Source organism: Heloderma suspectum, chromosome 2 (assembly GCF_057233095.1).
Source record: "Heloderma suspectum isolate Gila_16-S chromosome 2, 16-S_ref, whole genome shotgun sequence".
Taxonomy (NCBI): Eukaryota; Metazoa; Chordata; class Lepidosauria; order Squamata; family Helodermatidae; genus Heloderma; species Heloderma suspectum.
This window is the reverse complement of record NC_139459.1, coordinates 165,095,697-165,123,620: the sequence shown is the minus strand read 5'-3', so window position 1 is coordinate 165,123,620 and position 27,924 is coordinate 165,095,697. Positions and strand designations below refer to the sequence as shown.

Below are 27,924 nucleotides of genomic sequence, written 5' to 3'. Positions count from 1 at the left end.
TGCCTCAGGATTTCATGGAAGGGTGATGGAAGGTGCAGATGTTCTTCCTCTGAATGTGCTACTCTCCCACAGGCCATGATGGCAAAGCTGCCTAGCTACACTGCAAGAGAGCCAGATGACTAAACCTGCGGCTACTCCTGCTTGAGTGTTTGCATACTCACAGTCAGGCTCCAGGCTGAGATGCTTTTAATGAATATGATTGGGGCTACAAGAGAGGAAAGCCCATTTCCCTTGATCCCTCAAAAGATGCAGCTAAAGGGTCCACACAGAAGACCACAACAGCTTTACACCCATGTTCCCCCAAAGGAACTAGAACTGGGGAGGATTGTGAGCAGCCCCTGTGAATGGCTCCAGTGTTCCAGCAAGGAGCAGTGCTAATAAATAGGGAGGCTTGATGAGAGAGGAAGGCCCCTGAGGCCTAGGCATCCAAGCGGCAGAGTGGGCTGTCGTATACCATCTGGAGATTGACTTTGTGACCAACCAGCTCCCGTATATTATTGATTCCGTACTTTATCATGGTGGGCCTGGAAGAGAAGAGGGAGGAATTTCTTGAAGATGATTTATAACACTTCTAGATGAACTTTCCAAAAGGAGAACAAACGCTGGAGACAATATGAAACAGTCATTAAAATCAAAAGAAGTAGTAGGAGTGTGCCCGACCAGGGTTAGCAACCTAGTAGGAATATACCAGAGCAGGGGTAAGAGTTTTGGCTAATGGATAGTATAGAAATTCGATAAATAAAACACAGTGCCTCCCAAATATTTTGGACTACAACTCCCAAAATCCCTCACTGGAGCTTATGGGAGTTATATTCCCAAACATCTGGAGAGCACCAGGTTGTCTACCCTGACCATACTGGAAACTCAGGGAAAAGAACAAGTCCCTACAGGTAGAGCTGGTTGGGTTCTCTGACAAATCCAATAGTGCATCCCCCACCCACTGGCATTCTGGACACACGATGCCCCTGCCAAGGACACTCCCCCTTTTGACTCCAGCCCTGCAGCCCAACACACACGCAGAGCATTGCCAGTGTTTGCAAGCCTGATCCAGGAGAACATGTGGCCTGCTGTGGAAGGAGGTGGATGAAGTTTAATCTTCTAGAGGTGAGGAGGGCACATTGCTTGGGTCATCCAGTTGCAAGGCAGAGGATACAGCGGTTTGGAGATAGAAGGTGCCAATTGCAGACAGAGGCTTTGCTGAGATTAACTTCAGCCCCTGCTTGCTTGATTCTTATATTGGTGCAATGTGGGTTAGGGAGGCTTTTGGTCCCTGACAGATACAAGCGGCCCTCAGCCTAGGTGGCCCCTGGCAGATCACAACCGCAACTGGTGACTTCAGTTAGGATGAAAGGGTCAATAAGACACTCACCGTTCCAGAGACAGTCCCCAGGCAGTGACGGACACCCCGTCCGGCAGGCCCATAGGCAGCAGCATCTCTGGGCGGAAGACCCCTGAGTTGCCCACCTCCATCCACTTCTTCAGTCCTGCAATAAAAAGCATGTTTGTTGTATTGTTAAGCTGGGGAAGTGGGCCAGGGCAGACAGAAGAGCCAAGGGCCTTACGCACTAGCAGGACCAGGCTCCAAGCCTGGGTGGCTGGAATCCAATTTGCACTCCATCCTCCAGGATACAGCAGAGCAAGACACCTGTGGACACACCTCTCGCCCAAGAAGAAAGGCATGCAGGCATTTTTATGTCAGGCAGGCTGCCGAGAAGGCACAGACAGAGAGAGGAACGGGGTGGATCATGTTATGTACTTATTTGAAAAATCCAGAGGAGGGAAGGCAGCCACAAGCTCATGCATTGTCTTTTCCAGGTTAAATCAAGGAACAGCGTGTTACAACTCGACCAGCTCCATGGCTGTCTTGGAAAGCAGGGCAGAGATAAAGGGACAAATGTCTGTGGCACAGGGCAACTTCTGAGGTTGTGGCAGCAACTGTCTCAACCTCATGGGGCAAGAGCAGCACATTAACTCTGTATGGACTTATGAGAGAAGTCAAGTGGTGACTTCTGAAGTCCTAAATGGCTTGGGTCCTAACCAAAGGAGACTCCCCAGGCATCTGTTTACTACCATATTATATATCAAACAAAAGAGTACAGAGGCTTTCTTGTGGCTATGCTCCAGTTCTGGGGCTCCTGTGGCCTCGAAGCCTTTAAAACATTTTGCGTTTAATGGATTTGGAAAGGAAACATGGAGGCCTTTTTAGTACATGTTTGCATACTCCTTCCCTGCCTTTTGGGAGGCTCTTCCCCTCTTGCAAAGGTTTCCCCCCTTGAAATAGGGATAAAAAGCATGGCATTTGCTTTCCTCTTCTTTTGAAATATTTATGGAAGCTTTATGTTTTATACGGGCAAAAATAATGAGGACTTAAATCTGATAAAGACAAAAAGATCTTAATTGCTGGCAGATTCATGAGACTTGTATTTAATGTGAAGGGCTTCTGTGTTCTGGAAAAGCATGGGGTACATCCCTTAAATATCAGGACACCTGGGACGTCCAGAAATAGGAACTCCTGCAAACAGGTGGTGCTGTTAGGCTGGGTTGACACAATGGAAAAGTGTCCTAATTTTTTGTGACTGCATGAGTCATAAGGGGATTATCAAAGGCTAAATTGGGGACAGCTGGAATTCCTTCTTAAGGCAGCGCGTGCGCAATTCCTCATAGGCAAAAATGCAAGTAGAGATCAGAGTGCCCAGATTGCTTGCTTTGTTCCCTCAAAAGCTGCCCACATTGCAACCTCTGCTTAGCGTGACTGACCTCTACTGAGAAATAATTTTTTTCTGATCAGCTCAGCTACTAGGGAACTTATTTTAATTCCCACTGGGAGGAGATATTGCCAGGGACATGTAGGTCTCCTCTGACCCAATATACCAGTTCCCCAGACTGCACCTACCCATTTCCTTGCACTCACCCTGGTGGTAGCTGAACACCTCCATGCTGGGCTCTGTGTAAGGATTGTAGGCGGGCTTGAAACGCAGCTGGGTAATTCCTGCCAGAAGAAATGGGAAGCTGGTGCCTGGAAACAGAGAAGGCAGCACCGAAGGAGCCTCTCTGCTAGTCCGCTGCCCCTCCCCAGACCCACTCTCTTGAGGTCTGCTCAGCTTCCTCCCACTCTTTCAGCAGCTCTCACCCAATTTGTTGAAGAACTCTTTCAGGACACCCATCAGGTCCCCCAAGGTCAGGCCATAATCAGCCACCACCCCTTCAATCTGATGGAACTCCGCCAGGTGGGTGGCATCCAGTGTCTCGTTCCGGAAGACGCGGTCAATGGAGAAGTATTTGACAGGGGTGAACTTCTCCTGTAAGAAAAGCAGTTGTTGTAAGCTGCACATTTTGCCTTGGTTTGAGTGTTTTAGTCTCAGCAGACACGACTGGCCCAGCCTCAGGCAGGTCTTGCCCTACCAGCTTTAGACGAGGCCTGCCATCACCAGGCACCAGCCTGCCCCAGCTAGTGCCTTCCAGATGTGTTAGATTGCAACTCCCATCATTCCCGGCCAGCATGCAATCCAACACATCTGGAGGGTGCCAGGTTGGGGAAGACTGCTTTACACTTAAGTCCTTTCATGCTCCTGCACTTTTTTTTCCAGCCCCCCACGTAGCCAAGACACCTCACATCAGGAAGAGCATTACTGGGCAGTTACCTGCTGTGCCAGCTGATAGAGCATGCGGGCACTGACAGCAGTGGTGTGTGTCCGAAGGAGATTCTTCCGAGCCTCCTCCAGCTTCCAGTCATATTTGTACCTGGGGGGAGGGAGAGCCAACAAATTGGAAGAGAAATGTGGGATGTGACTCCAGCAGTTAATATCCCAGGTATAGACCCTGTGAAAAGGCCCAGCATAAGTGGTACTGCAATGAAGAGTAAGAGAGGGGGAGTAGTTTATCCACTGGACCCAGTTCTTTTTAAGGCTCTCATTTCCAACTGGTAAGAATTTGGGATTTCCCTTCCTTACACATCAAATGCCCACCTCAACTCCCCTGCCCATTGCAACCCAGTATGGCCCCAGCTACTGTGTCCGAGAGCACAATGACCCAAGGAATCACAGGAGGCTAAACTTCACCCACATGACAGCATCAAGTCCTCTCTTCACTCATCCTTGTGGCACAAGCGTCAGAGACAGGGGTGCTCCTGTCCCTTTTCAGACTGAGGAATGAGAGAAAGAGCCCTGTGCTGCAAGCTGCAGCAATGAGCCATCCAGTCTCCTGAACAAGGCATCACACACCTCTGAGTCAACTCGCATGCAAATGGGTTTCACCACGATCACCTGCTTTTGGTACTTCAGGGCTCAACACTAGAGCACAAAATTATGATCGTACCCCTGAGAGCCGTAGCCTCCCTGTGAATGAACCCTCTTTACCCTCTTCAGATAATCCATGGGAAAGTCGGTGGCTTCGGCAGGATCTGGAAGGAATGAGACAGGTGCAAGTGACTGGGCATGCAGGGACTCTGTGCAAGGCACATGCAGTGCAAGCAGGGGAGGACGAAGAGCCGGGAGTCAGTGCCCCTGTTACTCTCCAGACCCAAGGGAAGACAGGCTCTCTGAAGAGGAGCTCATGTCTGTGGTCAGCCTGACCACTGTTAGTTGGCTTTCTGTAGCAAAATGGATGCACATCCCACTAAACCCCAGAAAATTTCAAAGAACCAGCCCAAAGAGAAGAGTGTACAATTTTTCCAGCCTGTAGACACATTTGGAATTGTAAGAAAGTGACCAGGACATCACCACAAAATGGCTGCAGAGCACGTGTGAGAATGTGTCTAGTCACAAAATGGCAAGAAAGTAAAGGTCAGTTCCAGTAAATACAAATTGGATCCTCTTGAATTTACATGATTTTTACATAGGAAACTCCCTGAAATGGCAATCACATTAAAGTTTACAGTGGTGGCTATAAATTGCACAGATTTGGCTATAGATCTAGTGCTCACCAGCACTACCATGGCACAAAACCCCAGATCATCATCCATCTTCATGATTTTTACATGGGATGGCAACAAAACTACCATAAAATCACAGAATGCATCTGTAGGCACAGAGGTGACCTATGATTTGATGGTGGTTTGAGAGGACCCCCTTGTAAAAATAATGAGGATCCCTGAGGATCCCTAAGGATCCATGCCTCGGATCTAGGTTTTTGTGCTTTGGTAGCACTGGCAAACATCAAATCTGTTATTCTTACTGCGTAGTCTGTAGACACCAATGTCAGCTTTAATGTCATGGATGTTTTGAGGGGAGTCCATGTAAAAATCATGCAAATTGAAGAGGATCCATTTTAATTTCTACTGGATCTGATTCTGATCTCATAAAAAAGCAGTGTGTGTGTGTGTGTGTGTGTGTGTGTGTGTGTTTTCATTCTCCTGCTTGCCCCCCTGCTTGCTTTGTTCTCCTTCTCCCCCTGCAACTATAAGCTTGCCCTTTTCTTTGTTCTTTCTCCTTTCTTGGGCCAGCAGTGACACTTTTGTGTAGGAGCCGCTTGACTCCCACGCAAAAGCACTGCCTGGTTGGATGAGTGGGTGGTGCAGCAGCAGCTCTCAGCAGGTGCAGCAGCAGCAGCTCTCAGCGGGTGCCGCTTGGGGACTTGCATGCTGATGAGTGAGGCCTGACCTGTGATGGGCCCCAAATCAGAGATGTCCCAAGGCCCCAATCGATTGCTTTTACCCCATGTGTGAGCCAAGCAACATGACTGACCCTTGAGAAAGAAGGTGTCATGCTGGTCCCGAGCCGGATGCTGCTGTGGTTGGAAGAGAGCGTCAAAGTTCCAGAAGGAGCTTTCAATGAAGTTATTGGTGGGCATTTCTGTAAAACTGAAGAGAGGAACACACAGCCACCAAGCCAGCTATTAAGAGGGCAGATCAAAGGACTGGCTTCTGACAGAACAGAGGAATGGTCTCCACTCAGCGCAGGGGAAGCCATCAAAATGTACTCAAATCTAGAACAGCAAGGGGGGCAAGGGAAGGACATTTGCTCCTGCCACAGTGCTTTGCCAGCACCATGTTCCTCACAGGAAATCATCTACATGGGCAGGTTAATGAGAACAGGTTACCTGGATCTCCCCAGCAGACTGAGCCATGTCTTCAAGCTTGGTGCAATCCACTGTTCCCCCCCATTGAAAGGAAGCAAAGATGCGCGGAATCTCAAAGACAAATGGGTGCGTATGTGTGATGCGTCTCCCTCAAAGCTGAACAGCCAGCTTGGCTTGCCTCTGAAGTGCACGTGGTATGGAAGAACACTTCTTGTCTCCCACAGGCGCCATTTTGTTGATATTTCACAGAAAATGAAGTACGTACCCCATTTCAAGGAAGATCTGCCGAAACTGGCTACGGACCTTCAGCAGTGGGTGGAGATGGCCGCTTTCAGGCATAATGCCCAGTGCCTCAAAGTTATAAGCCTTGAACTTCAGGTCTCTCCAAGAACCACTGCAAGTTTGAAGAGGGTGGGGAGAGCAGAGAGAAGAGATTTAACTTTGTAATAGGCTATGGTTCCTTCCATATCACCTTCCACTCAGAAATCCATCCTTGATGAAAAAGGTAACCCCTTCTCTGCCAGAGAAGCCAGCTACCACCTCCCTGTAATGGGAAGCAGAGAGGTCAAGAATTCTGCCAAAATGGGTTGCAAGACTGAATCCAGTTCAGCATCCTATGACAGCTGAGGGGTATTGATGAATCTCGATTCTTGACTGCAAAGCCAACAATTTTGCAGCCAAAGGTAAGGCCCAGAATACAAGAACAAGTTCTGAAGAGAAATGGCAATTTGGAAGCACAGACCCAAGCTTGACCAAGAGCTCAACCCCTCCTGCTGGTCCCACCATGGTTCCTCACCTGGCAATCATCTCTGGGGTGAGGTCTGTTTCCTGCTTGGCAACCGTGGTACTAAAAGCATTCCCTTTTTTGATCCAGTATGTCTTAACGGTCCTGAAGGCAAACACAAAGCTTTGCTGCTACTTCTGTTGAGGAGAGACTCCTCTAAAGTTCTCTTGCAAGGAGAATCCCACAAAAGGCAGGGTTTAGCAGTCTGTGGCTTAAGTTACAAGGTGGAATCTTCTGTAAACTAAAGCTATATCTTCAAATTACTGTCATCAAATGCATGACTCTTGGAATACATCCTGTCCCATGATCTCCCACATACTTGATTCCATTGTTAATGCGGAGAACTGCCCTAAAGACCAGACCCAACAAAAAAGATATGCGTAACAAGAAAAGCGCAGTGCTTGCAACTGGTTGTAAAAGGCAAAAACAAGCTTGAAGACGCAAGAGAAACAAGCCTTCATTTTATGCCTGAATGGTGAACTTTAAAAAATGTTGGCCCTCTACTGCAGAACTCTAGATAATGTTTCCTATTCTAAAACATGACAGAGAATACAGGAACCAATAAGGTCTTGTGGAGAGAACTCAAGAGTTGAACTAGGGCTCAGCTAAGAGGGGCCACAACTCAGTGCTTTGCATGCTGAAGGTCCCGGGTTCAATCCTTGGTATCTCCAGGTAGGGCTAAGAAAGAATCCTGCCTGAAACCCTAGAGAGCCGCTGTCAGTCACTGCCAAGAATACTGGGCTAAATGGAGTCAATATAAGGCAGCTTCCTATGTTCCTAAATCCCATCACAGCCATAGGTTCCTGGTTGGCAATGCAAGCAGGAGTAAATGAGGTAATTGCAAAGCATTTTCCAGCAAACATCTCTCCACTTGAATGTTTTGCATCATTATCCAGACACTGGGAAAAAAAACCCTTGGTCTGGAAAATACATTTAGAGGGAGCATAGCATATGATCGGAGGAGCTTACACTCAAATGGTACATCTCTGCGCACCAGCTGAGGAGACCCCAACCTGCTCCACTGTCAGGACTGGAGTCGAAGGTAGGCATGGTTGGGCTCCTGCCAAGGGCCCCACATTCCAGCAGGGACCAACTGACAAGAGCTCCACGGACTTGCTCCTTCCCTTCACCATTGCAAAAAGTAATGGTGGGAAGGATGAGCAGTAGATGCCACGGCCTATTTGCTTGCTGGATCTCCGTTTGCCAAAAAAGCAGGTAGTAGCAATGATAAGGAGGAGCATCAGGTACTGGTGACAATGGCAGTGAGAAGGCACTCACTGAGGGAGGGGGCACTCACTGAGGGAGTCTTGCCCACAGGCCCTCAAAAACTTGGGAGGTGGCACCACCCACTGTTTATTATTTCCAGAACTCAAGACACAAACTCAAAATACCCTGAAGATGCACAGTGGACCAACCTGTCCAGGAAGGCTGCAGAAAATGTCTACTGTGAAAGTCTTCCAAGGAAAAGATGGCCAAGTGACAGTCAGGCATGCTTTAGTAGTGGGGCAAGGCAGGAGGTTGAAGCAGATGACCGCTGCAATGATTAAATGGCTTCAGGACAGCTTACCTGAAGGACTGTCTCCCCCCATATCTATCTCCCCAGACCTTAACATTGTCTTTTGAAGTCCTTCTTCAGGCACCCCTGCCAAATGAGGTGAAGTGAGGTGGGTGGCTATGGGAGGGCTGGCACCCCAGTGCCATGCCCTCCCTAGACAGGCTCACCTGATGCCTACACTGTGGTTCTTTTGGCACCAGGTGAAAACCTTTCTATTTTCCCAGGATTTTCAATCTTAAAATACTTGACTGCTTTATAGAACTTGCACAAATGCTACCTGCTGTTGTTTTTACTCTGTTTTATGCTGTTTGTTTAATCTTGTTTTAAAATGTTGACGTTTTACTTCTTTTTATAGTCTTAATTTGTAAACTGCCTAGACAACATTATTGGGCGGTCTATAAATACTGTAAATAAGTTTTTAAAAAGAACAAGCTGGCAATGCTGCATGTAACTGCACTAGACACAGCAGGAATTTCTACCATTCTAGGTTTGATCATGAACAGAATACTACCTGCAGAACACGTAGAGAGACAGAAAAAAGCACACTGGTGGCAAAACGGAAAAGTCGTCATCTCAATGCCATTAATGTAAGGGGCAACCAACGATGCTAACAAGCCCTATCTTTGCAAGGACAAGTCCTGGAAACACAGATCATTCCATATGGGGTGGGTGGAGGCTAAACTCACACTTCTGCCAAGAGTTTCCGCTTCTTCAGTTCATTCCTGTCCTTCTCCTCTAGGCTGTCAGCCTCTCCCTGCTGCACCTGGAGCAGCTTCTCCCTCACAGAGTCCTGTACAGCCTCCACCTAGAAGAAGAGAAGGAAAGCTCTTTGAGGACAGAGCCCTGATGCTCCCTGGGATTCAAAGAGTCTGAAGGCAAACCCATATTTACACTTTCCAACACTTTTTCTGACATGCGGCATACTGTACAACTAGTTTTGGCACAAGGCAATATAACATCCTACTGTACAAGAACCCAAGACAGAGAACTGGGACTACCCACCGCCTGGAAGATCCGGGGCCCGTCCTCGGAGCTCTTGTCTAGCCGGATCCATTTGTTGGACATTGCTTTGCTGAATCCTACCTTTCCACTCGACAGCTTCTACAGCGAAACAAATCACCCCATTAGGTGTAGAGTCAGAGGAAAAGCCACACAACTGAATACTCCCAACAGGCAGGATAGCCTCAGAAGCAAAAGGGGAGGACCTTGAACTGAGACCCAGAGCAAATGTAGCAGCTGGGATGGACAGATAATCCAGAACTACTACTTCCCCAACAACACCCTACTTAATCAGTGTATGGGGCTGGGGGAAGGAATTTCATTTTACCATCAGCTCACTCTGGACCAGACCCTCAGAGGGGATGCTGTTAAACACCCGGACTTCATGGCTCCCTTCCTGGACAATTTCGTTGCCTTCAGGCGTCAGCTCCCACTTTTTGGATGTGCACTGCTCTGCCTCAATCACCTAGAGAGAACATTGAGAACATCTTCAAGGGGAGAAAGCACCTAAAAGGAGATTGGGGGTGGAGCTTGACAAAGAAAAAGGGGAGAAAAAAGAGAGTTATGAGATACTGTTTGAAAGACAATGCCTGTGGTCCTACCTAGGAAGGCCCCAAGTACCTTACAGCTAGATTTTTACTGTCCATCTGGAATACTTATCTGTGTTAATGCCTCTCCCCTCCCACACAGGCATAATTCACTCTGAGGTGACAAGCTGGTGCCTGGGCTAAACCACCTCAGACTGCGGCTAGGGAACTCACACGACCAAATGAGGCTCCATTCAAAATGAAAGAAAATCAATCCTTGTACATAGACAGCAAGCAAGTTGGGCAGAAAGTTTCTAGGAAGACGCGCCATGATGGATCAGACCAAAGGCTAGTCCAGCATTCTGTTCACACAGTGGCCAGCCAGCTAGTTTTCTGTGTGTAGGAATCCGTTTTCACATCCCAACACATAAAGCCTCACCTGCTTTCTGAAGCAGTGCAGCCCAGGCACCAGCTTCCTGACTCACTGAGAACTAGGCCACAGTTATGTGTGGGGAGAGATGCTTTGAATGCCCCCATATCAATGCCAAGATAGATTACTAATATTTCTTACCAGGAACCCTTCAGAAGTCACCTTTACTGGGATTTTCTTTTCTGAGGTAACTACTCTCCAATCAGAATGGGACTGACCTTGCCCTAACACAACTGGGAAGCAGGAAATAAGTGTCTCTGGTGGGACAGAAGCACACTTCTACCACACTATATTGAATCTTTCCACCTCAAAGCCCACACAGGAGATGATACAGAAAGAAGTGGGCAAGATGTGGCTCTCAGATTAATTGTTTGCTGATCTGGTGTTAAAATCTGTTTGATACGGTATACACTGCTTGCTGCCTGGTTTGCATGTAATGACAAAGCCGGATTTCTTGTGAATTCTGGCTTACTAGGAATGAGGAAAGGTGCTCCCATATGCTGCTCAATTGCTCCTGCTTGGCTCCTCCTGCCAGCTGAAGTGGCTAAACAAACCAAACCAGGAATCCTCTGTCTTTGGTTTGTGGATCCTAGTTCAGACATAATGCTAGACAAACCACAGATGGAGGCTTCCTGGTTTGGCTTGTTTAGCCAAGTGGAAGTGATCAAGCGGCGTGAACCAACAGGCATGCTCACCCCCAATAAGCCAAAATTCTTGCTTATTGTTCTGGGTAGACAGGCCTATTATCTAAATGTTATTTGTTGTTTCACTTTTTCCTTTTGTGAGCCATCTTGAAAATTATTTTTTTTAAGGTGGGAAAAAAAGGCTAGATAAATATTGATAGATGAGTGGCTGCTACCACCAAACAGTGACAAGGAACCATGAGTATATAAGAACCCACTTACACTCTCCATAGTGCATGATTATACTAGTGAACAAATGGGAACTTTGGTGAAAAGACACTCAGCAAAAACAGAGCATTTCGCACAAGCACCCAACAGCAAAGGAGAATAAAAAGAAGTACACACGGGTAACACTTCTCTCAAATCCTTTCTTTAAAACAAAAATCACTTTATTTCATTGCATTTGCAGCCCACCCTTCCTCCAGGAATTCAGGGAACATTATACGGACTGCCACCATTTTATGCTCAAAACAATCCTGTGAAGTAGGTTAAATAGTGATTGGCCCAGAATCACCCTCTAGGCTTTGTGGCTCCATGAGGGTTTTTAACTGGATCTTCCCCAGTTGAAATTGGACACTTCATCCACTATTCCACACTGGCTCAGTGAGATCTCCCACTGGGTTTACAGGATCCCTGCTGGAGGACACTGGACAGAAGAACTTATCAGGCACTGCAGGTGTTGCTGCTAAATCTGCCACAGCTTATACCCAGCTTTGTCTGTGGCTTGGTCAGTACAAGGTCTGAGGGAGCCCCACAGAGTTAGGAAATGAATGGAGAGAACCACCTCATTGTCTAACGGCACAATCCTATGCATGTTTAGACAGAGAAAAGGCCTACAAATCCCAGCATTCCCCAGCCAGCTGGGAGCTGTAGGCCTTTCCTCTGTCTAAACATGCATAGGGTTGCAACCTAAATATACCATTTCCCAAATGCCATGGAGAGGCCATTTTTAAATATCCCTGTCGATAAAAATCGAGCTGTCGATAAAAATCAATGAAAAAAATCCAGATTTTTAAATAGCTGCGACTGGGCAGCTATGTGTCCAGCCTGAACAAATACTAACAGCAAAGAGAGAAGTTTGTTCCAGTCTTAGAGCGTATGAAAAATCTGACTGATTTTTTCTTAGTTTTTCAATATTAAACAATAGCCTTGCCGGGACCAATTCCAATGCACCCAATAGCTCCTTTCCCTATGAGGAAAGGTTACAGCATTTGGGGCTTTTTAGTTTAAAAAAAAAAAAAAGAAGAGGAAGGGAGAGGTTTACAGAATTGTTCATGATGGGGAGAAAGTGGACAGAGAGATTTTCTCCTGCTCTCGAACACCAGAACTCGACATCATCCAACGAACTGGTGAGTGACGCAGATTAGACAGTAGGCTGTTGCACATAATGCATAGTTAACCTATGGAACTGGTGCCACTCGCTGTAATGACCAGTAATTTAAATAGCTTTAAAAAGCAATTAGACAAACTCATGGAAGATAAGGCAATCAATGGTTACTTGTCATGATGAGCAAATATTAACTCCAGGTTCAGAGGCAGAATGCCTTTCAATATGTTACTGGGCTATCGTCCTGATTGTGTGCTTACCAGAGGCATCTGGTTGGCCGTTGTATAAAACAAGATGCTGGGCTAGACAGACCCTTGCTCTGATCCAGCACGATGCTTATATTCCCATATGTAGATAGGAGGAATGTGTGGCTGGGAGAGAGTGGCTTTCAACAGCCCTACAGTGCTGTTCACTTTGAACACTGCAAGCTGGGGGTCAGGATGGGGGAATAGCCTACAACTTTGCAATGTCGTCCTGTACTGTTACTCCCACACTGGGCTGAGAGTAGCACAGAACAGACTTCTCCACTCTGGTGTCCTCCAGCTGTTTTGGATGACAACTGCCAACATTCCTAGCCATTGGCCATGCTGGCTGGGGCTGGTGAGAGTCCAAAACATCCGGAAGGCACCATGCAAGTTGATCATGCTGCTGGAAAAAAACGTAGGAGGATTGGAGCAGCGAGTGTCGACCCTCCGGGGAATAAGAGAACACAAAGAGTTCTTGGATAGAACGGTGGAACTACAGCAGCAAAGCAAAGAACAGAAGCTAGAAGAGCAACAGCAAGCTGAGGCAGAAGAAGCTGCTGAGGTGAGGAAAAATGAAGTAGAGGATACTCCTTGGAAAAGGGTGACAGTTAGGAGGAGAAAACAAGAAGACACTCGGCACCAGTGGAGGCAGTGGAATTAGGGAACCGTTTCCAGGTACTTGAAGATGAGACCGGAGGACAGCCTGCGGAAGAATTACAGGGGAACCTGCATAACAGCGAGCAAGAGGCTGAAGGTCAGACAAGCAGAGGCGATGAAACCAAGGCCTACAGCTACAAGAAGAGAACAGTAGTAGCAGTGGGAGACTCCTTGCTGCGTGGGATCGAAACCCAAGTATGTCGTGAAGACCTCTGGACTCGCCAGGTATGCTGTCTCCCAGGAGGATGGATTAGAGATGTGACTGAAGGGTTGCCTGCACTCATAAAGCTCACTGACAGGTTTCCCTTTCTTCTCATCCATGTGGGAACAAATGATACCACCAAGCGGACCTACGAAGAAATCATGTCAGACTTTGAAGCTTTGGGAAGGAAGCTCAAGAACTTTGGGACCCAGATAGTTTTCTTATCCATCCTTCCAGTAGTTAGAAGAGGGACAGAAAGGGAAAGAAAAATATTCCAGGCTACGAAGGTGGTGCCAGCGTGAGAGATTTGGATTCTGGGACCACGAGCTATACTTCCTGGAAGATGGACTGTTGGCAAGGGACGGGTTGCACCTCACAAAGGCTGGGAAGAATGTGTTTGGCCACAGCATGAAGAAATTTATTAGGAGGGCTTTAAACTGAATGCTACAGGGAAGGGAGACGTAAAGTTGGGGTAACAATGGACGTAGGCTCATGCACTGCAATGGAGAGAACAGCTCTAATAACGCCCAATAATAATCTTCACAAACATGTGGAAAGAAAGCCAGACCATGAAGCACATGGTCTTCGATGTCTATATACTAATGCCCAGAGTATGGGAAACAAACAGAACAAACTTGAACTCTTAATACAGGAGGGAAATTACGACTTGATAGGTATAACTGAGACTTGGTGGGATGACTCTCATGACTGGAATACAGCAACTGAAGGATATAACTTGTTCAAAAAGAACAGGAGGAACAGAAAGGGAGGTGGGGTTGCACTGTATGTGAAAAATACATATCCCTGCCAGAAATACAGGTGGATGAGCTTGGTAGCCCCATCGAGGGCATCTGGGTTAAAATAAATGCAGCAAAGAATAAAAGGAATCTGGTAGTTGGAGTCTACTACTGGCCACCCAATCAAGGAGAAGACAAGGATGAAACTTTTGAAAAGCAAATAGCCAATGTTTCAAGGAAGCATGATGTAGTAGTAATGGGGGACTTCAATTTCCCGGGTATTTGTTGGGAGACAAATCCTGCAAAACATGGCCCCTCCAGGAAATTCCTGACTTGTGTGGCGGATAACTTCCTCCTACAGAAAGTAGAGGTAGGAACTAGAGGATCAGCTATCCTTGACTTGATCTTAACCAACAGAGATGACTTAGTGGGTAAAGTAGCAGTTACAGGAACTCTGGGGGAAAGCGACCATGTTATACTTGGAGTTCATGGTTCTAAAGGAAGCAAAAGCCGTGTGTAGCCAAACCCGTACCCCGGATTTTAGGAAAGCTGATTTTGATAAACTCAGAACAATGATCAGTAAGGTCCCATGGCAGGCGACTCTAATGACAAAAGGAGTCCAAGATGGGTGGGAGTTTTTAAAAAAGGAAATTCTCAAGGCACAATTACAAACAATTCCAACAAGAAGAAAAGGTGGAAGACAACAGAAGAAGCCAATATGGCTTCACAAAAAGCTAAGGGGTAACCTGAAAACAAAAAAGGACACATATAAGAAGTGAAAAGAAAGCCAAGCAACAAAGGATGAGTGCAGGCAGGTAGCACAGAATTGCAGGGATGGCGTCAGGAAGGCTAAAGCGGAGAACGAGCTGAGGTTAGGGAGGCTAAAAGCAACAAAAAGGCTTTCTTCAGCTATGTGCATAATAAAAGGCAGAGGAAAGAAATGGTGGTTCAGCTATTAAATATGGAAGGCAAAATGATAACAGATAACAAAGAAAAGGCAGAACTGCTCAATTCCTACTTTGGCTCAGTCTTCTCCCAAAAGAGGGTCTATGACCCCACTGGCAAAGGCGAAGTACAGACTGAAGGGGCAGGATTGCAGCTTGAGATTGATAGGCATATGGTCAAGGAACACCTACTTACTTTGAATGAGTTCAAATCTCCAGGGCCAGATGAACTGCACCCTAGAGTAATAAAAGAACTGGCAGAAGAACTCTCAGAACCGCTGTCTATTCTCTTTGAGAAATCATGGAGGATGGGTGAAGTGCCAGATGACTGGAGGAGGGCTAATGTTGTCCCTATCTTCAAAAAGGGGGAAAAGGAGGAACCTGAGAACTACAGACCAGTCAGTCTGACATCAATCCCTGGGAAAATTCTGGAGCAGATGATAAAGCAATCCATCTGTAAGCACCTTGAAAACAATGCAATGATTACTCGAAGCCAGCATGGATTTGTCAAGAACAAATCCTGCCAGACGAATCTGATCTCATTTTTTGATCAGGTAACCTCCCTTGTGGACCATGGGAATGCTGTAGACATCATATACCTTGACTTCAGCAAAGCTTTTGACAAAGTGCCCCATGATATCCTGATGAGCAAACTGGCTCAAAGTGGGCTAGATGAAACAACTATCAGGTGGATCCACAGTTAGCTACAGAATCGGACTCAAAGAGTGCTTATCAATGGGACCTTCTCAAACTGGGGAAAAGTAACAAGCGGGGTACCACAGGGCTCAGTGCTCTTCAACATTTTTATGAATGACTTGGAGGAGGTGGTGCAGGGAATGCTGATCAGATTTGCAGATGACACAAAATTGGGCAGGATAGCTAATACTTTGGAAGACAGAAACAAAATTCAAAGTGATCTTGATAGGCTGGAGCGCTGGGCAGAAAACAACAGAATGACATTTAATAGGGATAAATGCCAAGCTCTGCACCTAGGAAAAAGAAACCAAATGCACAGTTACAAGATGGGGGATACATGGCTCAACCACAGTACAAATGAGAAGGAGCTTGGAATTGTTGTCGATCACAAGCTGAATATGAGCCAACAATGTGATGTGGCCGCAAAAAAAGCAAATGCTCTTTTGGGCTGCATTAATAGAAGCATAGCTTCCAAATCCTGGGAAGTACTAGTTCCCCTCTACTCAGCACTGGTTAGGCCTCATCTGGAGTACTGTGTCCAGTTCTGGGAACCGCACTTTAAGGATGCAGACAAGCTGGAGAGGGTTCAGAGGAGAGCAACAAAGATGATCAGGGGACTGGAAACAAAGCCCTATGAGGAGAGACTGAAAGAACTGGGCATGTTTAGCTTTGAGAAGAGAAGACTGCGGGGAGATATGATGGTGCTCTTCAAATACTTGAAAGGTTGTCACAGAGAGGAAGGCCAGGATCTCTTCTCGATCATCCCGGAGTGCAGGACATGGAATAATGGGTTCAAGTAACAGGAAGCCAGATTCTGGCTGAACATCAGGAGAAGCTTCCTAACTGTTAGAGCAATACAACAATGGAACCAATGATGTAGGGAGGTGGTGGGCTCTCCCGCACTGGAGGCATTCAAGACGAGGCTGGACAGCCATCTGTCGGGGATGCTCTGACTTGGATTCCTGCATTGAGCAGGGGGTTGGACTCGATGGCCTTGTAGGCCCCTTCCAGCCCTACTATTCTATGATTCTGTGAAACCTTCCTCTGCTCCGTCAGAGGATCCGTTTTGCTTCCAAACCTTCCAGCCACCTGGAGATGACGCTCATGGGAAGCCATCAAAGAACGGAGGAAGCCCCACCTCTCCCACGGTCGGGGGCGTGGCCAGCGCTCGAGTGGGCGGGGCATCGCTCGTGTGACCGGCTCCTTCAGAGGAGTGGACGGGCGCAGGCCCCATCCCCTAGCCCGCTTACCTCCCCCAACGCCTGTAAGCTCTTCACGGCTCCAACCAGCACTTGGTGATCCAGGCCAAGCGCCGCGGCCGTCTCCAGGCTACAGATCCCAGACTCCCCATGAGCTCCCGCTAGCTCAAGCCTTTGTAAAAGCAGCTCTGCCGCCGACCCGGGCCCCGTCGCCGCCGTGGTAGACGACATCTTCCCGGCAAGCTCTTGAACAAGAACTTCCGTTGGTCGACCGGAATCGGAAACGAGGCAAAGCCGCTCTGGCGCCTAGAGGTTTTTTGGTTTTACTCTGTGCTCTCCGTGCCTCCATTTTGAGAATGCCTTCACGCGGCCTCCGCTCGCGGCGGCAAGCTGCGTGGATGACGCAATCAACAGGAAATGACCTCATCAGTCAACGGTTAGTGCCGGTCCGGGGAGGGGGTCGGCAGCCTTCCCTAACCCGGTGCCTAGCTGCGGTGTTGGACTACAACTCCCAGCATGCCCCCGCCAGAATGGGAGTTGTCCTCCAACGCCGCTGGAAGGCACCAGGTTGGGGAAGGCTTCCACTCCCTGCTGCAGTTGGCAGAATCCGCCATGTGCGGGGCAAAATAAGGAAAACTAGATCGGGATTGGCTGGAAACACTTCAGCCAAAGCCAGCGGCATTAGCGTTTTCACATCACTGCAGCCTTTCGTTGAACTATTACTTTAAAACGGGCTTACCCTTTCCCCTCGTTCAAAAGCAGCTAAGCAAAAGCGATTCCCGCCCGCACCCCTCGCAGTGTTCACGCATCTGAAAGACTCAGCGGTAAGAGGCCTTGCTGGTTGAATTCCTACCTGTCAGCCGTTTTTTTAAAGGCCTAGAAGCCAGTTAAAGGCTTTTGTTGTATTGCCTCACAAGCATCATCCCCCCGCCCAAAAAACCCCCCGTAGGTACACAGCATTAAAAGTGTTGCGAAGGAGCAGGAGCCCCATTCCTCTAAAGCATCCTTCCCCGACCTAGTGCCCTCTAGATGTTTCGGCTGGGGAAGGGTGCTTTTAAAGACTCAGTGACAGGTAGAAATTCAGCGGATGCACTCCTTCCCCTCAGGGATGGCGGGCCCCTTAAACTTTTGAAGCCTTTTAAAGGCACAGGAGGTTTCCTCAGCGGAAGCCGAATGCTGCATCTCATTGGTAATCCCAAAGCACATTCCAGGGAACTCTTGGTGGGCCTTTTCACCTTCGTATAAAACAGCTTTACCTTCTTTATTCTCACACTGCTCAATAAATCAACTACTTTTTTTTCTTTTTAAAAAAACCTCCAGAACGTTGATCTGACACGCATGAGGGAATAGACTCATCCAGTGTGCAAAAGAACTCTTTTGTGTAGCGCTCATGATTAACCCAAAGTACTGCAACGAAATGGAGCCTCTACCCCTGCTCTGCTTTATTTAATGTTTTACACTGAAGAGTCCGGGTTGAACTGAGTATGTGCATGACTGACACCTGCTGAAATTCCCTCTTCAACACAACTATTAAAGGTGCAGAAGCCTTGTCCTCTTTTACATCTTAAATCTCTTCATGGCTCAGTCTAGCATTTTCTGTGTGGCAAAACAGGGAGAGGTGTGTGTGTCTGGAATAGATTGGGTGACTGCGCCGCCTACTGATCAAATGAGATGCTGAGAAAGAATTAAGGGACTATAAGACTGCCTTCCCCAACCTGGTGCCCTCCAGATGGGGGATGATGGGAGATACAGTCCAACGCATGTGGAGGGCACCAGGTTGGGGAAGGCAGCCATAATGGCTCCTTGCTTAAACCTATTTCTGTATATGCATATACTTTCAGTTTGCTGGTACAATATCAAATGTCTCCCTCCCCCCCTTTTAGTTTTTTATTGTTGAATTTACATTTTTAAGTCAAATGCCAATTCCTTAACATAGCTTAAAATAACGTTGGATCAGCTTGACTTGATATGGGGGGTGGGTATGTGCAATGTGGGAAGGGCTCACAAAACCAGCCAGATGATTGTTCCATACTGCTAATAAGGACCTTCTTTAATATAGCTAATCAGTTAGGGCTGCTGACGAACCGGAACTTTACATTCTTGGCAAGTTGTCAGGATTGGAGAATTCAAAATCATAACAATTCTAGCTGAGCATTTCTTGGTGCTAGTGTACATGCATGTGCTGTGATAATATATCACATGGGGGGCAGGGTAACCACTGTGCTCTGTAAATGTGAAGACATGCATGTTGCTTTGCCACATGGAGAACTTCCCTTTGATGATAAGAAAAGTATGAAGACAACTAGCAGCATTTGATGGGTGCATTTGGTGAAATGCATGTGTGGTCATTTCTCAGCTGTTGCCATGCAGATGAGTGAGCCAGTGCAGAACAGAACCACATCTTGGCCCCTCGGTCAAGGGGTTGCCCGTTTCCCTGTCCCAGGACAGCTTCATTCTAGGTAAGCAATATTAGGAAACTAGTTTCAATTACACATGCAATCTAGTCATACTTACCTGTGAGTAAATCCCATTGGGGTTTACTTCCAAGCAATTGCGCATAGCATTCAACTGTGATTGGACATAAATTGCCTGGTTTTAAAACATGCTTTAGATGATGCTCTGTTAAGCACTCCTTACCAACATACAGTTAGGCAACAGCGAAAATCCTTGATGAACACAGGATGTCTAGCAGCAAGGTATGGGTACTAGGAACTAAGCTCTTTTCCTCTATTCTTGATTGATGGCATAGTTTAATATGCAAATAGGAGGAAACAAATGACTGAAATGATTAGGGAATCACTGCCCTTCTGGACCTCCGTATAGATTAACCACTTTCAAAACACTCTAGCATATCTAAGGCTGCAATCATATGTGCATTTATTTGGGAGTAAGTCCTAGTGAAGTCAGTGGTACCAACTGGGGTCATGAAGTCTTGGGTTGCCGTTGACTCCCATTGTATGCTCCTTGAGTGTTTGATTTATATCCAGTCCATCCTTAATGCTCTGGGGGAAGATGGGATTTACCTAAAAAAATCTGACCACTAAATGGCTTTAAGTAAAATGTAGATTGCTCTATTGTCTGTTTAGTGATAAATATACTGTTGTAATAATTTTTTTTAAATTAAACTTTAAAAATCATGAATGCCACCCAAACAACTATTGCCTTATGGCCATGATTCTGAGAGAAGCTGGCAGGCAGTGAATTGCCATGTATGTTGTTGCTGAGTGGAAAGATTTGCCAACTCCCTTGGTCCTTGGCCCATGACTGAATGGGGCCAGATTTCCTTCTCCCCAACAGTCACAACAGAATTTCCATTGGGAGGGAAAAATCAGCAGGCTAGCTGTCCTCTCTTGGGTTAATAGCTGGGGCCAGGCTGATCTTCTTGCCCCCGTTCTAGTCCAATTAATTGAGTGTGCTGCAATTGACAACACTGTTGGGAGAAGGGAATAAATAAATAAGGGAAAGCCCTACTTCTGCATTTCCCCCAAATGATTCCCCCTCTCTGTTATTTTATAGCAAAATAGTGCTATTTTACAATAAAAGGTGTGGGGGGACATGATGGAAAGAAATCAGTAATTTTACACACACACACACACAGCTCAGAAGAGAAGCCGACAGGGCAATCTTAGACATGTTTACTCAGAGAGAAGTTCCACTTTCTTCAATGGGGCTTACTTACTCCATAGTAAATACGTTTAGCACTGCAGCTTGACCCAGGAAGCAGCTAACTACTCTTCCCCCCAGCTGCACTGAACGGGAAGAAATAAAATGGGCTACACTACAAAGAGGAAACTTTCAGTTAAAGCCATAACAGGCCTTAAAAGCCACAGCAGCACTTTCCACTGGGCAGGCTGGCTGGTTCTGCAACTGTGTTCTGTTCCCTCCCCTCTCCTGTCTCCCCAAAATTGGCACAGATCTTGTCTGTAATAACACAGGAGGACAGCACAGAAAATGCCAGAATGTAATGATTTGGCAACCATATCACCCTGAGTAAAGAGTGAGTAAACAAAAGGAATAGCAATTCCAGAAAAAGGAAGCAAGCTGTGTAAATTGCTAGGAGGGTGAAAGCTTATTTACTTTTGGCAGTGAAGATGGCGAAGAAGTATAGTTTGCTTCCATGAGAAAATAGTAGTAATAATCAAACACTGCATTAGTATTCACCCCTGATGATGAGCGGACTGACAAGGATTCTGCAAGAACACATGTGTGTCTGTGCATGCATATGTGTGTCTTATGTGCACAGCGGATTGTGCTCACCTGGCTCTCTGAAATCTAAGCCCTTCATCTGCTGGCCATGACAAAGGGCATTTTGCTCGGACACATTAAGTGCAATTTATCTGTGGTTTGGGTGGATTTCCAGAAAGTCTTTGGGCTGACACAGAGGAACAGTCTGTCAGTCAAGGTTATTTCACTGAAGAGCAAAGGCCAAGTGAACAACAAATATAGGAAGGCAGTCTTATTTGTCTGTATTAGAAAACAAATATTAAGAGAGTCCATTTGAACATTTGACTTGAAGGCTGCAATCTTATACACACTTACCTGGGAATAAACCTGAATGAACGTAATGATACTTCCTTCTCAATTAACATGCACAGGATTGCCCTGTAAAAGCAACTGACAGTGTAAGCTTATACAAAGCTTATACTTGTCTACTCAGAAGTAAGCCCCATTTACTTATTCCCAGGTAAGTGAACCTGGGGTTGTAGTCTAAGGGTGCAATCCTATGCATGTTTAGACAGAAAAAGTCCTACAACTCCCAGCATTCCCCGGCATGCACAAAGTCCCAGGTTCAGTCCTCGGCGTCTCCAGGTAGGGCTGGAAATATTCCTGCTAGAAATTCTAGAGAGCTGCTGCCAGCCAGTGTCAACAATACTGGGCTAGCTGGAACAAGAGTCTAACTTGTATAAGGCAGCTTCCTATGTTCCTAGTAGAAACTTTCATAGGTGATTAATTTCTTCATCAGATGCTAAAGCAGCCTTCCCTAGCCTGGTGGCTTCTAAATGTGTTGGACTACACCTCCCATCACCCCTAGCCAGCATCATGCTGACTCAGATAATGAGAGTTGTAGTCCAGCACATTTAGACGGCACCAGGCTGGGGAGGGCTATGCTAAAGTGAGCAGTGAAAGAATCCAGTAACTGAATTAGCACTAATTTTACACGATAAATGTTCATTGTAAAAGCACATGACATTTTTAAAAAGTGAGCACACCCAAAACAAACAGTCCTCCCCCACAAAAGTACATCCCAATTCATTGGGTGTTTCCAGGGCTTTTAGCACCAAAATGCTTATCTCTGAAGTAACAGCAAAAGCAACCACCTTACATTTTGCATATTAAGATGTGGTTTTTTTTGTCTTTAGTATGTCTGAGAGTTGTGCACATCTATCCAATAGGAGCCCTAAAATTTTTACGTTAAAATCACACTTCCACCTGACTGGGAAAATAATCTGGACTACTACTATCGCTTAACAGCAGCTGGATCTGCAGAAATCAACAGGTAAACCATTTCATGCCATGGGGATAACGATTAGCACCAGCAGATGTCTGCAGATTGGGGTAAGTCCTCTGTTCCTCCCTTTCCATCAAAACTGTCCGCCATGTGTTGGGCTGGCTCGCTTTGCTTGCAGTGCATGTGGTTGGTTCTTCAGGGCAGGACAAAGCTACCATGAATATACACAGGCAAGATCCAATTTCTGTCTAGCCAAACTTCTGCTTGTGAAAATTGCCCATGGCTCTTATCTTTATACCTGTTTTCAAATCAACAGATTTTTGCATAGTTATTTCCCAAAATGGAGGTTCTCAAGATTCATCTAGAAAAGCTGTGTGGTTATATAACTGCTTTGTAAAAAACAGAACCCTCATTTTTAAACTGAGGAAGTGGTGGAGAAGGAAGGTTGCAACACTGCAACTGTGTGTGCATGCCTGTCTAAAGTGGGAGCTGATCACAGGGTAAATAGTTAAGGCAGAGAAGTGTGCAGAGTGGCCTGTTCAGTGCTGACTTAAGGCAGCTCACTTATCCCTCTTCAGTTGGTTAATAAGCTGCATATGCAAATCAAGTTGAGCTGAGACAGCACAAAACTGGTGTTTCTCTTCATACTTGTTGGTTTCGCCGACATGTCTGTAGTCTACCTTCCCTTGGATGGAGCCTTGGATGACTTCTTATGAGACTGTTTTTTCTGGACAACAAACAGAATCACTAGATACCCAGAAAATAGGGATTATGTAGTGAGGAAACATTTAAGGTCTTTGGAAGCTATTCCTGCAGGGACTACTGTATTTCTTGCTCATAACAAACTAATCTGGTATGTTCCCCAGAGTCAGATGGCAAACTGCTGGGCACACAAGCTACCCAGGGCTCCCATAACATGGAAGACATTCGAATTCCATGGACTTGTCTGCAGGGACTTCTCTGGAGATTGGGGGTGCTTCCAAATGAGGCTTTTAATGTGCAATTGCCTTACTTCATTCATGGAATTTTATAGGAGGTTCAGACAATATCCTCTTCCATTTGTAACCCTCCCATGTTTCTCAGTGCTTCCTCCACCTTGTTTCTTATCACAGAAAATCCATTAAGGAGGGAAAGACAGAATAGCTGCACAAAGTCCTTTAACAGGGAGCACTAGGAGCTGTCTGTCTGGAAGCACCCTGGGTGTGCTTATGCGGCACACCTAATCCCTGCGCTCCACGTGCCAACATGAAAAATTCTGTGAATAAGGCAGGGCAATTGCCCAATAAAAGACTTGTCTAGGGGCCATCTACACAGCACCGCTTTCAATGTTCACTCCGTTGTAACTGTGCGGCATTGCAGCTGCGAATTAGCTTCTGCTGTGGCACACACATGATTTACTGTGGACTTCTCCAGCGGAAAAATCCACTGTACCCTGACACATGGCCATTAAAGCGAAGTAAGCTGCAGCAGTTGTGCTGCTTTTTTTTTTTTTACCATTATATTTAAACGCGCAGCCACGTGAGGGTGGGGGTGCGACACTTTGGGTTTTAGTGGCTGTTTCATATTTTAGGGGTTGTTTTGTGTCTGTCCATTCCTCTTTGGTAAGATGTGGGTAGTCTGCTCCTTCATTACCATGCCAACTGTTTGACATGGTAACTCTCATGATTATTTGCACATGTGAGAGCGCGTGCCCATGTGAGAGGTACGTGCCTACCCATTGTTCCAAAATGGATACCTCTCTGCTACTGCGTGGCTGCAAAGGAACAGGGAGGAATGGGGAGGAGTGAAAAGGCATCACAGAGTGATGCGATCACTAAGCATGCCTACTCCACGCCCACCACAAACTGTGAAGTCAGCTTGAGGAAGGGACAGACAGTTCAGCAACCACAGTAAACCTGCAGCAAGCTAAAAAATCACAGCAAAATGCCTCTGCAGAAATCCACATTTTCCCTGTGAAAACCTCGGTTAGGCTGCAAAGTGGCGACTGCATTGTATGTCCCGAAGGTCCTCGGATCGCAGCAGCCCTGGAGTAAATGGCTCATGTAGATGGGGCCCTGGAAGCAGTCCAGGCCCCAGGCACACCCCGGTCTCCTATCTGCCTGCCTGCAAACAGGGACAACTGCAAGACCAGCACTCTCCAGGCAAGGGGGGCCTGACTGCACATGCAACCCAAGTGGTCAGTTTGGGGCAGCAAAATATAGATCTGGGGGGCTCTGGATCCCCTGCAGTGTTTCAGAGGAATTGGCACAAGGAGGATGCTCTGTACATTGCAAGGGATTCAAGGGCACACCTATCAAACTTTGCACTGCAGCCATTTGAGGTGCTAAAATGTCCTTCTACACAACCATTAGTTCTAGCCTTATTTGCTATCACAACCTACCCTGCATTAGAGTGTCCTACAGCAGCTCTTGATCACTTTCCCTCCATGTGGTTTATGTGTTTTTTGCCTTTGACAGGCTCGGCAGAAGCTCTTTGCTATGGAAGCCATACTTGACCATTTTGAAGACTGTTTCATTTTGAACCTCAGCATCTCTAGATCAGCTCCTTCCGTGCTTTTAGGTCTCCAGCCTCTATACCCAATGGGCCTACAAAGACTACTGCTTTGATGTATCTGTCCAGGGCAGAGTGTTCATGGACCCTAATGCCCCCCACTTCATAACTATAAAAGTAATGGAGTTCAGTCCTACATTTTCTTTATTTATAACATTTATACACCACCCTTCACCATACTAGGTTTCAGGGCAGTGTACAAAACATAAGCAAGCAATACTTTATACCTGGTCAACTTTGCACTGCTGCATTCCATGCTGCTTTTGCCTTCCATTCATAGGGTGGCCAGGGGACTTTCAGGGGTTGTGTAGGAGAGGATGTGTGCTGCAGCTTGTCATGCAGAATGCTGAGACAAGCTGTACCAGACCACACTCCCACTTCTATGTAACTATGATAGGCTCAGGAATCCTGTCCCTTTGGCATCTGGTTACTTTGGAGGGCAGGAGTCCAGGGCTGCTTCCAGACAAGCCTTTTATCATGCACTTGTCCTGCTTCATTCATGGAGTTTTATTGGGGGTGGGGTCTAGACAACACTATCGTCTTCTACTTGTAATGCTCCTGTCTTTACCCACCACTTCCTCTTCTTAGGGCGCTTCCAGACAGATGGTTCCCAATGCTAATAAATCATTGCTCTTCCACTGTAAACTACAAGTGAAATTACAATTGACTTTCCACACGATCCAGAGATATTGTGTTTTTTCTTGGTAGAAATCCTGCTTCGTTCACTACATCAGTGTCGTTAGAGAAAAATGAAGGAAATATTCTCCTTTAATGTCACTGCCATTTTAGCAAGGTGCTTAATGGCAGTAACTGGAAGAGGTTTTTAGAATTATTTCTTAAAATTAGCATTAGAGGGGTATAGTGCTATATTTCTATAATGCTAAGTTTTTAAAAATCATTTGAAAAAAATATTTCTTGTCACCTTGCCAAAATGGCAGTGTCTAGGATTTGATTTCATTTTTTAAAAAATCTATATATTGCATTATAGCCTTATGGGGTGTAGTGTTTTAACACTTTCATTTATATTTAAAGCCAGAAAAGTGCTTTAGCGCTACTCAAAGGATTGATTAAAGAAAAGAAAGGAGTAATCAAAATGGTGCCCACTGCAAAGGTTATGCTAAATGTGCGCTGAGCAGGGATAGGGTTACCTGCTCAATAGGTTACTGTCCACATCAAAAACACAACTCTTAAAAAAAGACAGATAGCACTGAAGGCATCTATACCTACTGCGATTGTATTACTTTTCCATTCTTCTAAAAAAAAGTAGGACTTTCTGGATGCTTCCAGATGAGACTTTTATGATGCCATCACTCTGCTTCATTCACTGGGGGCGGGGGTGGTGGGGTGGTCCAGAAGATGTTGTCTTCAACCCGTAACCCTCCTGTGTTTTCCCACGGCTTCTTCTGCTTTTTCTCTTACTGCAGATAATCTGTTAGGAAAACAAGACAGAATAACTGCACAATGCCTTCTGATGGTTAGCCCCAGGACCCCTCTGTCTAGAAACACTGTCTCTGGTAAGAAAAAAGCCAGAAGCAGTCCTGGGAAAACACAAGAGAATTACAAATGGATGACAGTGTCATATGGATCTCTTGTATAATATGAGTGAATGAGCTGTGGTGATTCCACAGTAAATCCACATCTGGAAGCAGCCTAGTATTCTGTAGTTCCAGCAGGTCAGTTCTTTTCTCTTTTTGAGAAAAGAGCCCTGTTTCTTCAGGATTTGTACATAGGATTGTCTCTCCCGCTTGGAGGCTAGGAAGGTCTTTTAGTTTGTCTCTAATATTCTAAACTAGTGAAGATGGCACTGTAATTTTCAAACACATTAAAATTAATGCGTTTTTAAAACGAAATAAACCTGAGGTGCACACCACTAGGTCCTCTTAGTATGCATGCCAAGTTTCAGATGCCTTGGAGCTATGGTGCTGACAGACAGAAGCACATCTTTTGTTAGACAGGTGTGGATTTCTTGCTGGTTAGCATTGTTTGGTTATTTCTGCAAACCTTGGATGCTTCCAGGATTTTAAGGGAGCAATCCTATGGCCCCTAGACATTGTCTGAGGGGCCACAGGATACTGGGGATTTCCCCCTCCAAGGTCAGAGACAGTGCTCCAACCTCAGAAGGGGGAGTCAGAGATCTGCCCCCCCTTCCCCACCCCCATGCAGCTGGCACCAAAAGAACCATACCAGCTGGCCTCTGAGGTCAGAAAAGCGACCTTGGAGAGGGCAAAAAGGGGGTGTTTCAGTGGGCAGATGGGAGGAGACTGGGGAGGCTGGGAAACAAGTTATTCTCAGCCTCTTCCAGCCTTCTTCCCTCCCCCTCCAAAGCACTGTTGCTAGACAAGCAAAAAGCCCATCTAATGAAAAATGTAGGGTGGGAGGATAGAGAGGCAAAGACCTCCTCTGCCACTCCTGCTGCCCTGCATTGGATGACTGGAAGCCTCCAACCCTCACGGATTTTTTTGTGGCAAGAAAAGAAGACGGAAGCAGTGGTAGAAAAACACAGGAGGGTTTAAAGTGGAAAACATTGTCTGGCACCCTCATAAAATTCTGTGAATGAGGCAGGGCAATTATGCAATAAAAGCATCATCTGGAAGCGTGCCTTGGGGTTCCTCCTCTAATCATTCAAATATCTCCCTCTGTCGAAAATGTTCTGGCTGCATATTGATCACTCGGAGAAAGAGTTAACTACTAGTATATAGGAAAAAAGGGCAGGAGCGCTATCTGATCTAGCATCTGTTTCCCAAAGTGGCCTTCCAGATTCCTCTGGAAGGACCACAAGCTGGATATGAGGGCAAAAGCCTTCCGGTGTAGTTCCCCAGCAACTCTCATTCCACATACAGCCATTATGACTCGTAGCCATTGATAGCTTTATTCTCCATGAACCTGCCTAATCCCCTTGTTAGAAATGCTCTCTGGTTACAGTGT

The 27,924-nt window shown here is 46.3% G+C and overlaps 1 protein-coding gene and 2 long non-coding RNA genes across 5 annotated transcripts in view; 1 reads left to right on the top strand and 2 right to left on the bottom strand.

The window, feature by feature from the left end:
- Positions 1-169: 169 nt before the first annotated feature.
- FARSA (phenylalanyl-tRNA synthetase subunit alpha) lies at positions 170-17,255 on the bottom strand. Of its 2 annotated transcripts, XM_084835692.1 has the most exons (13): positions 17,052-17,255; positions 9,682-9,819; positions 9,357-9,455; positions 9,041-9,159; positions 6,812-6,904; positions 6,281-6,409; positions 5,682-5,797; positions 4,315-4,399; positions 3,642-3,741; positions 3,131-3,299; positions 2,912-2,989; positions 1,370-1,484; positions 170-524 (listed from the first exon to the last, which is right to left on the bottom strand). In XM_084835692.1, exons 1-13 carry the CDS (start codon positions 17,229-17,231, stop codon positions 419-421), a joined length of 1,527 nt encoding a protein of 508 aa, XP_084691818.1. In that variant the 5' UTR covers positions 17,232-17,255; the 3' UTR covers positions 170-418. The 2 variants fall into 2 exon arrangements, with proteins under 2 accessions (XP_084691818.1, XP_084691819.1); XM_084835693.1 differs by lacking the exon at positions 6,812-6,904.
- LOC146353108 (uncharacterized) lies at positions 16,992-25,677 on the top strand. Of its 2 annotated transcripts, none has more exons than XR_014787977.1 (5): positions 16,992-17,436; positions 18,321-18,536; positions 19,357-19,459; positions 22,394-22,556; positions 24,906-25,677. It is a non-coding gene; the product is annotated as an uncharacterized LOC146353108 (long non-coding RNA). The 2 variants fall into 2 exon arrangements; XR_014787978.1 differs by having other exon boundaries at positions 17,003-17,436; positions 22,394-22,497.
- The window catches only part of LOC146353107 (uncharacterized), a 14,308-nt gene continuing 11,511 nt past the window's right edge, over positions 25,128-27,924 (bottom strand). Inside the window, exon 3 of the long non-coding RNA XR_014787979.1 lies at positions 25,128-26,428. This is a non-coding gene — a long non-coding RNA (uncharacterized LOC146353107). The remainder of the gene's footprint in view (positions 26,429-27,924) is intronic.